This window comes from Lepidochelys kempii, chromosome 2 (genome assembly GCF_965140285.1).
Source record: "Lepidochelys kempii isolate rLepKem1 chromosome 2, rLepKem1.hap1, whole genome shotgun sequence".
NCBI lineage: Eukaryota > Metazoa > Chordata > Testudines > Cheloniidae > Lepidochelys > Lepidochelys kempii.
Window position 1 is genome coordinate 192345541 of NC_136381.1, and position 12337 is coordinate 192357877.

At 38.4% G+C, this 12337-nt stretch overlaps 1 protein-coding gene across 12 annotated transcripts in view; it reads right to left on the reverse strand.

Moving 5' to 3' along the window:
• Positions 1-12337, reverse strand: part of NEK11 (NIMA related kinase 11) — a 189900-nt gene that overhangs the window by 114169 nt on the left and 63394 nt on the right. For 11 of the 12 annotated variants that reach the window (XM_073333276.2, XM_073333277.2, XM_073333268.2 and 8 more), the window contains 3 exons: positions 11789-11954; positions 5989-6107; positions 560-624 (listed from right to left, as the gene is read on the reverse strand). In XM_073333276.2, the coding sequence (XP_073189377.1) occupies positions 560-624; positions 5989-6107; positions 11789-11954 (350 nt within the window). The remainder of the gene's footprint in view (positions 1-559; positions 625-5988; positions 6108-11788; positions 11955-12337) is intronic. The other variant, XM_073333280.2, reaches the window with a different exon arrangement.

The following is a 12337-nucleotide window of genomic DNA, read 5'->3' on the forward strand; positions in this document are numbered from 1 at the left end:
TCTTGACAGGACTTTGCAATATGTTCCTACAAATATTTCATTTTGAAATGAAAAAGAACCAGTTTATATAAAGATTAGTAAATCTAGGGTGTAATGGGTAGAAATAACTATTATAAATACAAATAACTATTAGAAAAGGCTGGAGACTAAATTCTATGCACATTTTAATTATCTATAATGAATGTTCATAAGGACATAAAATGATTTTACAAGGAAAACTTGCAATGATTTTTCAAACATGGAGAAAAATCAATTGGTCATGAATCTTCGATACAAAAGATATACATCGTTTCTCAAGTCTAGATCAAGTTCAAAATAAAATAATGCTTTAAGATATCCTTTTGTTTTCAAATGCTTGTGCATGAAAAGTTGACATCCCCAAGTTAAAAAGCCATACACAAAACTAGGCATTACCATAGTTTTAGAACTATACAACAAAAAAGATACAGTGTATTAGACACCTCTAGATACCATCTAATTTAAATCTACATACTTATAACATCTGTGATGGAATTTTCTATAGTACTAGAAGTCATCTAAGAAAGTAAGAAAATCTTACCAATTTTAAGAAGGTTATTTTTCAAAAAAATATTCTTGGCTTTTAAATCCCTGTGAAGTATTCGCCTGAAACACAAAGGGGAATTCAATTTCATCTGATCTGGGGAAATTATAGTCAAACGCACTAACCCAGCCACTTCCTTCATTAGAACTGTGTTACTAAAGGCCAGCCTGGCAGACTAGGACCCAGTCCTGCAACTCACAATACACAGGCACATCCCTGTACCTGCATCTAGCTCCATTGCCTTCAATGAGGCTCTTTGGGGTGCAGAAATGCATCCATGTGCAGTCATTTGCAATATTAGGAACTAGGAACCTAGCATAAAACACATGAATGCAGGTATCACAGTTTGAGACTATCGCTCACTCCTCTGATGTAAGGAATTAGGTGAGCTGCAGAGGCAACCTATTCAGCCTCTGATGGAAGGGAACAAAACCTGTTGCTCTTTTTACCCATCTGGGTGCTTTTAAGGGAGCTATGTTATGTCATCTGCCAGAAGGATAATCCTCACCATGAGATACTTCAGAATAGAGGAATTAAAAAGTGGAGGATCCTCAAAGGTCTGAGAACCCCCTCTCAGGGAAAAAGTGTTCCTTGAAAAAAAACAAAATATATCTATTAAATATATATCATTCTCTCCTCTCTCTTTCTCTGTCTCTCCAATCAGTTTTAACCAAGCTGTTCCTCAAAGAGTCACATGACATCATAAGTCATGAGTAGTGCTGTGTGTAACCATATTTTCTCAACTTCTTGAAATTTCTACCCATGACACCCTTATCTTCCTCCCCGCACGAAATAAAAAAAAAAATCACCATCATCTATATTACATGCAAATCACAGGCTCAAGGAATTTTTGTTAATTCTCCCCCCATAGGGCTCCCTCACGTCCCACCATCCTATCTAGGTCCTACCTTCCCCACTTGATTTCTGCAGTGTCCATTGCATATGCAACAGTGTTCTTTCAGGCAATAATCTGCCCCCGAATGGAGTTAGAAAAACAGTCTGCAATACCTACAGTTACTGGTATTGCATGTAGTCTCATTGAGACCAATTCTTCAACCATTTACAATAGATAAAGAGAGCACCACAGGCTCTAGAATCCTTAGGGGTGAGCAATAAAATCAAATATGGTAACTGACTACAGTCGTTGTTCAGCTGTCTTCAAATATTGCCCTGTTTTTCCTGAAATTTTTAAAGTGCTCTGAACTGAAACAGTGTAGTGATTTCTAAAATGTTTTCCATATTGAGACAATAACTTCTTCTGATGTATCATTAAACTGAGCAATGTAGTCCACATCTTTGGGAAAGTACTTTTTTCATGAGATACAAAGGTAATTTCACAGAATCCAATATATACGATTCACAAATAACAAACAATAAAATACAAATAATAAATGCCTAATATTAGGCATTATTGTATATTTATAGACTGCAGATTGAAAAATGAGTCTTTATGCTTAGTGAAATATAAAGAAAAGATTTCAATAGTATTTTAATATTTTAACTACTTCTTCCAGTTCTTGTCATCAAGGATAATAGTTAACCAATTTGTTTCTATAGTGCATTAAAATATGAGAATGAATTATCAATGGATTATGCAGTGGGTATTTACCAAGGTTTCTAAATAAACAAATGAAATATACTTGTTATAGCAACTTTTTAAAGCAGTATACATGCATTTGTCATACATTAAATTAGCAAGGAACATTAAGCTATTTAAAGTGACATTCACCTTTATATCACATATGTATACATATTTATTTTTATATAAAATGTCTCACTTTGTACAGATGGATACATTCTGCGGCTACTATTCATCACAAAGAAACTCTGAAGTAAACAACCAGTCACTGATTTCTGGGTGGTAGGATTTGGATTCCAAAGGGTGGGCTTCAAATGTGGCTACATTTAGTTATTAAAAATGTTATAAATTTATCCATGCCTATGTACAACAGACTGTGCATTTGATCCTTACTTGTCATATAAAAGCACCATACTTCAAGGTGCAGTAGACAGAAACAATCTATTTTCATAGAAATGTATGGAAGAACTTTTTTCAGCATGTTCCGCTCATGCTGAATAAGGCTTCCTCTGCCATATGCTACCAACTGAAACAGAGTGAAGTTTACTGCTGTGAAAATATTGTGGAACTAATTTGAACAGTGTGAAGAACTATTTGTAGAGCTAAGTGGCTTCTGGCAAACTTGACTCCTGTGTAGTAGAAGGAGGAAAGACCAAACATGTAATCTAGGCAGTGCCTCGTGCGCTGTAGGATGGTAGTTGAAAACCTATTTGCATCATTGGGGCTACCATGCCAAAATCATTCCATTTTGAAACTGCTCTAGTGGAAATTACCAAGGGGAAGGACCACATAGTGATTAGTTTTACTCAAAAGAAGTCTCAACAATGGCGTGATTGCCTGGATGCTGTTAGGAGCAATTTTGTGTGTGGACATGTGATGTGTTGCAAGCGCTAGACCAAATGGTGGTTAGCATGCTAACTTTCTCTAACCTAAACAAGACCATTAAGCACACAGACGATTATTTCTCTCTTCTGTTATACTAATGATAGATGAGATGTGCATCCATTTATTCTAGACAATTTAGCTGTCAAGTTCAAATCCAAAAAAACTTCCAATTATGTAAAATACACAGTAGGTGGTGTGGTCACCATGAGATAATCATACCCTTTGAGATTTGTGAGGCACAAGAAAAAGATGAAAATCTTTCTAATCTGTACTGTCATTGCAAAAATCCAAAGCAAAAAACATCTTGTTTTGAAAATAGAATTTTTAAATACAGTACTGAACCAGTAGTTTCAGCTAAGCTGTAGGCACATGCTCAGCTATGTGGATAGATGTATGCAATTTAAATGCTCCTGAGCAAAAGTTCTCCTTCACACTATCCAAGAAATTTTTTTTTATTATGAAATGCAATTGTTTATGAATACTCATGTTTTCCAGTTTTAGGGCCATGTTGTCTTCGCACTAGAACTGGAAATGATTAAAAGCGTGCTATAATTTTTCCATATTGTTAGAGAAGAAATCAGTATAATCATATAAATAGAGGCTGGCAATTATATTTTTAGTACCTAGAATGGATGCCTGTTATAGACTTATTAAAAAGTCCACATATTTACATTCTTGCTATGTAGTTTTTATGGTGCATGATAATAAAGCAATACCAGAAAGGTACAGAATATTTTTTTAAAATGTGCATCTATATACAAATATATGGCACATTAAAAGGAATGCAAATAAAAATTGTCAAACTATCTGAGCATGGTTGGGGAAGTGCCATTAAACAGTGATGACTCAAAGAGAGAAAATAAATAGCTATTCAAAACTCAAATTGTTGCTGCCACTGGAGAATTAAACTGTACTTCTCAGGAAGCCCAGTAGTTTAATACATTTATTTACCAAGGGAGGTTTATTTACCAGAGAGAGTTCTAAAGATTTATTTGCAGACCAAGTGGAAGACAAGAAAAATACAGTACAGGGAGAAAGTTGATAAAAGGCACATGAGGGAGAACCTGAGATACAGAAGACATAGAGAGATAAAAGTCACAGGGGAAAGACAGAAGTTAAGAGCCTAGGACAGCAAAGTTTTTTTGTTCTCACTTTATTACATAGTATATCCCCTTATTTCATGCATATATGTTTAAGTAAGGGTTCACACAAAACTGTCTTTCCAGGATATCTGCATTCCTAATGCCTAATTCCCCAACTGGAGTTTGAAAAAGAAAATTGGTAGTTTAATTAGATGTTGAGGTTTTTCATTTCAATCCTATTCCTCATTTTCTGTCTGAGGCAAATGCTGGGAAAGCACTGCTTGGATAATCTGAAAGGCAGCACTCAAAGCAAAGACCTCTATCCATCATGCTCTCGTCAGCACAGTCTGTAGATGTATAGGCAAAGGTACCAACCTCTGCTAAAATAACTGCCTGCACAGCTAGGGGATTCTTATCCCTAAAAGACTGGCATGGGTCCAAGTCTTTGAGTATGGGAGGATGAAATATGCTGGGATTTGGGAGGGTAGAGCTAGCTATATAGGATATTATATCAAGCTCATCACCATGGTACTTCAGTGTAGCCAACAGCCACAAACAACTTTGATGAAAAAGAGAGAAAAAGGGAAGATGCTGAAAGTTAGGCTCCCTGCTCTAGAACTTCTCAAAAGCCACGGAGAAAGGAGTCTCTCATCCCGTGTCTGCTCTCCTAGGGCTTAATCCTGCAAAGTGCTAAGCGCGCTGATCCTGATCCAGCAAAGCACTTTAGCCCATGCGTAACTTTCAGCATGTGAGGAGTCCCGTCTAGGTTAAACTTAACCTGTGTAATGAAATGTGAAAAAGTGGACTAGACAAGCTACCTAAGTAGTGTTTAGTACACTGATAGGACTATTTGCACCACCAGGGTTAGTATGCCAGAAATCACTGTCCATATTGGGAGTACATTAGTGGAGACTGGCTAGGTAGAATATCATACGGTGGCTAGCCTTGCTCAAAGCAAAACTAATCTAAATAGTAGTTCAACTGTCTGCAGATTGCTGGGAGCAATTGTGTGTGGACATGAAGGTGGAGGGGTGTTACAGATGTGCTGTTGAGACCAAACAGTGGTCAGCTTGCCAAATTTATCTAGCCTAGACAAAGCCATTCAGCCTTTGAGTGGAATCATTATTTCTCTCTTCATATCTCTAGACTAGAGAAGAATAAGTGGACCTTATAAGTAGATTTGAAATAAATAACCTGTGGAACTTTGCGGAATGACTAATTTATTTCCTCTGGTGTCATGGATCTTACATTATTAGTTATAAAAATATGCTCATCACTTAGAGATTCGAAACATAATTGCCTGAGTCACCTGCAGTATTTTTTTAGGTTAAGTCGTTGATGTACTAATGAAAGTAGTATGTGCCTTCAAACACATATCCAAAATGAGGAACATTAGGCTAAATTTATCCCTGAGGTAACTTCATTTATATTAATGGAGTTGCTCCAGAGATAAATTTTACTCTTTATGTTTAAGATGTGTTCTCTCTCTTATAAGGCTGAATATTTGTTTTAATCACAAGATTTGATTAACTGTTTTGATTCTACTCTGTATTCTCAAGGCTGTCACCTGGATCTTAGAAAATAAAGGTCTGCAAATGATGACTACTGCTAAAAGAGGGTCATCATAATATTGCTAGATGATAGGTTGAAATAGAAGTATAGATATTGAAGGGTCAGACCCTTAAAAAATGCACTGTTCTTGCAAAATTATTTTTCAATAACCACTTTACACATACTATATTAATTCAAAAGTGTTTTATATCAAAGAAAAAAATAATCAGCAGGATTTTATTTCCATTTGAATATCTGTAATTAGCCAATACAAGTCTGCTCTGTCATATCACACCTAACTGTTCTCATATTAAAGTAATTTACTGTACCTTTCATGCATATAGTTGACTCCAAGCAACAACTGTATAAACCATTCTATTATCTGGCTTTCAGTGAATATTTTCTTGGCTTCTTTGTATTCTTGAATTTTGCAGTCTAGATCTCGACCCTGAAACATTGGACGATATTTGCATGTTTAAGAGAAGGGTTATAAACATTTCTTCTTATGCCAAAATATAAGACTCAGTTGTTATCTGAGACCCAGAGGGATATTGGCTAGAGGACACATCCTTTAATTCTAATGCTGATCTTTATCAATGTAGCTTTCTAAAATTTCTGTTTAATACAATTTTTCAAAATACATGCAGCCTAAAAGGAAAACAACCTTCCAGTTAGAGATATTGAAGACCATGAGTCTTTGGGTTAAGTTTATAGGCAAGAGCAACAAGGGAGATGTCGTGGTGGGCATCTGTTACAGACCACCAGACCGGGAGGATGAGGTAGATGAGGCTTTCTTCAGAAAACTAAGAGATGTTTCCAGATCACAGACTCTGGTTCTCATGGGGGACTTCTATAACCCTGACATCTGCTGGGAGAGCAATACAGTCGTGCACAGACTATCCATGAAGTTTTTGGAGAGTGTTGGGGACAACTTCCTGGCGCAAGTGCTGAAGGAACCAACTAGGGGCCGGGATCTTCGTGAGCTGCAGGTCACAAACAGGGAAGAACCAGTAGGGAAAGTAGAAGTGGGTGGCAACCTGGCCAGCAGTGACCATGAGATGGTCAAGTTCAGGATCCTGACAAAAGGAAGAAAGGAGAGCAGCAGAATATGGACTCTGGACTTCAGAGAAGCAGACTTTGACTCCTTCAGGGAACTGATGGGCAGGATCCCCTGGGAAGCTAATATGAGGGGGAAAGGAGTCCAGGAGAGCTGGCTGTATTTTAAAGAAGCCTTATTGAGGGCACAGGAACAAACCATCCCAATGTGCAGAAAGAATAGCAAATATGGCAGGCGACCAGCTTGGCTTAACAGAGAAATCTTCGGTGAGCTTAAACACAAAAAGGAAGCTTACAAGAAGTGGAAACTTGGACAGATGACTAGGGAGGAGTATAAAGATATTGCTCAAGCATACAGGGGTGTAATCAGGAAGTCCAAAGCACAATTGGAGTTGCAGTTGGCAAGGGATGTGAAGGGTAACAAGAAGGGTTTTTACAGGTATGTTAGCAACAAGAAGGTGTTCAGGGAAAGTGTAGGACCCTTACTGAATGGGGGAGGCAACTTAGTGACAGATGATGTGGAAAAAGCTGAAGTATTCAATGCTATTTTTGCCTCGGTCTTCACAGACAAGGTCAGCTCCCAGACTGCTGCACTGGGCAGCATAGTATGGGGAGGAGGTGAGCAGCCCTCAGTGGTGAAAGAACAGGTTAAGGACTATTTAGAAAAGCTGGACATGCACAAGTCCACGGGGCCAGATCTAATGCATCTGAGGATGCTGAGGGCGTTGGCTGATGTGATTGTACAGCCATTAGCCATTATCTTTGAAAACTCATGGTGATCAGGGGAGGTCCTGGATTATTAGAAAATGGAAAATATAGTGCCCATCTTTTAAAAAGGGAAGAAGGAGAATCCAGGGAACTACAGATCCATCAGTTTCACCTCAGTCCCTGCAAAAATCATGGAGCAGGTCCTCAAGGAATCTATTTTGAAGCACTTGGAGGAGAGGAAGGTGATCAGGAACAGTCAACATGGATTCACCGAGGGCAAGTCATGCCTGACCAACCTCATTGCCTTCTATGTTGAGGTAGGTAGGAGATAGTAGTACTAGTTTCTCTGTTACCTGTTTTTCCACAAGTTAGCTAGATGGGCTCTGCCTGAGCCTAGTAATGTACCTAGAAAGGGATAGTTCCCCTATCCCATGGAGCCAACCAAGCCAGTCCAGAAGAGGGAGAAGAGAAAAGAAAAGAAGCTCAGAACTCACAACCAGTGACAGCTCCTTGATTCCCCACCCGACTCCAAAGTGCCTGCTCTAACTTGGTCTAGCTGGTTATGGTCCCATAAGGACCATACACCTGATGGGGATTACCACAGCGGACCATGCTCCACCCACTCTTCCTCCCTGTCCTAACATAACCATTTTGAAATAACGTTCAGCCTTCATGATTAAAAGATTGGCTTCAATGACCTACAAATTATTCTAAGCTTGATTCTGTGTAAAAGGTAAGTACCTTAGGAAAAACTGCTCAAGAAAAACAACTCTGAAATGTTGTTGCCAGGAAACCCTGAAGAAGTGCACTCTTCCTATTTTGTGTTTGGGAAGGTCAGTATATTAATGTTCAGGAGAGAAGGAAATAAAGCAAAGGACAAGGAAGATGTCAAGCTACTTCAGACATTTAAATTTCATGAATATTGTATAACACGCAGTAATAACTATTTTCAAACGGGATTTGCTTTTTTGGCTTTTATGATTGATAATGTGAACAAGCATTCGTGACTAAAGTTGCTAATTTTCCTTAGAGAATGTGTATTTCAGGCTGAACTGAAACTGCACTGAAGAAAGGAAATGAAGTTATTTTTCTTTTGAGAATGTAATGACTTATGTTTTACATTTCATTGTTGTATTAAAAAAATCATATGTCATTTAGGGGAAGTAATCCATTATTGTTTTTAAGAATTATCTTTCACTGATGTCCAGTTTTAGGCACCAAAATAGAATCAGAGGTTCATCTAGGTACTTTTGTTTGAAATCAGATTGACGTGACTGTTTTTATATTGCCTTAAAATATTTGAAATGGGTCACCCAACAAAGAAGTCCACAAAAACAAACCAGAACACACACACTTCTCTTCTATCATTGCGAGTGTCGTTAGCACTGATGAAAAGTGCCAGACTGAAGTACTTTGTTATTCATAGAACAGGCACAGCTTCAGGCAGCTGCACAGGAGGCTTGCACTGCACTGTTCCATCAGCAAGGTTCAAAGCCACAGTAGTTTGGAGGAAATAGAACAAGGGGTACCTCATCTTCCCATGCTAACTTAATGATTGGTCTTTCTTCTTAACCTGTCAGCTAGGGTAGCAATTACTGCCAATTGTGGAAGTAGTTCTGTACATTAGAAACTGGACATAGAACACAGTAAGCTTCCAAACACCCATCAGGTGGCAGCAAATTTTGCTCACCATTAATTTAGGCAGGATTTAAACAGACAACTTTTAGGTGAAAAGCTCTATATGCCATTACCTATAAAGCTGTATTAGAACTATGCAAATATAGAAGTACATTTTCTGCTTTCCTAGTCCACATTAGAGCAGCCTGAAGGCTGCTTTTACTTGCCCAGGTTACATATAACCTGAAGGGCATGTTGCAGCAGCTGGTGATTGTCTGGGTGCAGGGGAGTCCCTGCCATGCCCTTTTCCTTCAGCCATTCTCTCTATACCAGCTCGAGGGAGGGGCTGGGTATAGGATCCATTATGCAGGCTCTATAGCATTAGAGGAAGAGAAAGCCCCTACATTGGTATGATGTGCCTGTGGCTAGTTATTCTGGCTTTAGGGCAACTTTGTACCAGTGGCACAGTAAAAAGTAGCCCTAACACAGGGAAGAATCTAGGCCCTTGACTTGACTTTTCCCTAATTTTATACGTCGGTTCCATAGGTATCTGATCATAAAGAAATACCCCGTTAAGCGTTATTTGCAACTTATCAGAGTTCTTTTGTAACACATGTTGGATCAACAGAGTGACAGTCATTCACTGTCTCACAACTTTGAAAAAACTGTGTCATTTCCAGAACAAACTTGACCAGACCAACAATAAAAGAACAGTTAATTATCAACAAAGTTACTTTAAGGAGTGAATTAATTTTTGATTCGATGGAATTTTATTTTCTTAATTGTTAAGACCAAATTTGGACGCTTGCAACAATGTGATTTTTCCAGCACAAAATCCATTTTTTTTGGAAAGTAACAGCCAAGTTATAGATAAAAGTATCCAGGATAACTGCACATTTTGAGTTGGGTGGAAAATTTTTAAAGAATATTAAAAGGTTAGACTTGGTTGTTTTTTTTACAATTTCATTTTAAAACCTTACAATATATTTTACCTAAGTCTTTCAACCTGCCATGAACCAAATGTGGGATTCACAAAAAATGGGAACAGAAGTTTAAAATGTTGTATGATTTATATCAGAATTCTGCATTTTCCATAAATTATTATAATAGAAGTGCGATAGCAAGTCTGTGTGAAGTAGAAATACAGTTGCATTAACAATGAGGAACATCCTTTGTAATGGACAAGCAAGTTGTGTATCCATCCTCACGGCCAAATGTCGCATTCAGGCCCTCATTTTATACCCTGCTTTACACCACCATAGCATCCTCTCCACACTGGCCTCCCATATACAACCAAAGCCCACCTTTCAGTCCATGCAAATACCAATACTAAATTCATTTTCCTTTCCTATCAGTTTGATCATATAACTCCCCTCTTTGAATCCCTCCACTGGTTTCCTATCCAACATCATTTCAAATTTAAGCTTTTTGTCGCCACCTTCAAAAAGCTACATAACTCTGCCCCTCTCTATTTATCCTCTCTTAACAAATTTAATAATATCCGCCCCAATTCCCCGCACTCTGCCAACACTCCCGGCTTCATCTGCCCATTTGTCAGATCTCCATGCCTTTTTCCATACAGCCCCCTATACATGGTACCACCTCTCTGAGGGCGCTACTCTATCCACATTTAAGTTCCTCTTAAAGACCCACTTATGTTATGCTGCCTACAGTGAATCAAATTGGTTTACATTTAAATTACCTATTTGCAAAAAGAAAAGGAGTACTTGTGGCACCTTAGAGACTAACCAATTTATTTGAGCATGAGCTTTCGTGAGCTACAGCTCACTTCATCGGATGCATACCGTGGAAACTGCAGCAGACTTTATATATACACAGAGAATATGAAACAATACCTCCTCCCACCCCACTGTCCTGCTGGTAATAGCTTATCTAAAGTGATCATCAGGTTGGGCCATTTCCAGCACAAATCCAGGTTTTCTCACCCTCCACCCCCCCACACACAAATTCACTCTCCTGCTGGTGATAGCCCATCCAAAGTGACAACTCTTTACACAATGTGCATGATAATCAAGTTGGGCTATTTCCTGCACAAATCCAGGTTTTCTCACATCCCCCCCACCCCCATACACACATACATACATGTGTGTGTATGGGGGTGGAGGGGATGTGAGAAAACCTGGATTTGTGCAGGAAATAGCCCAACTTGATTATCATGCACATTGTGTAAAGAGTTGTCACTTTGGATGGGCTATCACCAGCAGGAGAGTGAATTTGTGTGTGGGGGGGGAGGGTGAGAAAACCTGGATTTGTGCTGGAAATGGCCCAACCTGATGATCACTTTAGATAAGCTATTACCAGCAGGACAGTGGGGTGGGAGGAGGTATTGTTTCATATTCTCTGTGTATATATAAAGTCTGCTGCAGTTTCCACGGTATGCATCCGATGAAGTGAGCTGTAGCTCACGAAAGCTCATGCTCAAATAAATTGGTTAGTCTCTAAGGTGCCACAAGTACTCCTTTTCTTTTTGCGAATACAGACTAACACGGCTGTTACTCTGAAATTACCTATTGTTATTCCCCTTCCCCTGATGTCAGTCTACTCGTTTTATCCTTAGTCTATGAGCTCCACAGAGCAGGACCATCTTTCTTAAGTGTTTGGAATGTGCCTACTAAATAGCAGATGATACTGCAAATAAATAATGTTATGAACTAAGTCTTCTAAAAGGCCTATTTTGAGAAACACACTGCCTCTAATTTGTTCAGAATAATTTACAAGAAGTCTTACCTCACAGTATTCAGTGATGATGCAGAAACTCTCTCGTTCCACAAAGCTCACATAAAACTTGACAATGGCTGGGTGATCTAGCTTGGAGAGTAGTTGTGCTTCTAGATTTGCTTCAACTGTTTCATTGGGGTTGAGGTCTCCAACAGAGATTTCCTTTAGAACCTTTCTGGAAAAAAAGATCCCTCAAATTAATAAAAGCAGCAATATACAACATCAAATAAAGCTTCAGCCACAGTTATAGTTTCCTACCATGACATCTTAATACCAGACCTTTAACTGGAATAAGTTTGATCTGGCTTTGTAATGTGAAGTGATCAGGCAATATCAAGTAAATATAAAGACACTACAGTAAAATATTGGCAAACATGCTAGATATTAAAATGGTCCAATACCACTGCACATGATCTCAGGTGTATTTGCAAAAAATATTTTTGCCAATCCAGCAAGATTTAAGAAAATAATTTTGCTCAGTAACTTATACTGTACTATTTTTTTCTTGACATATTTTCACTATTATAGCCTATCATATAATATTGAATGTACAATAAC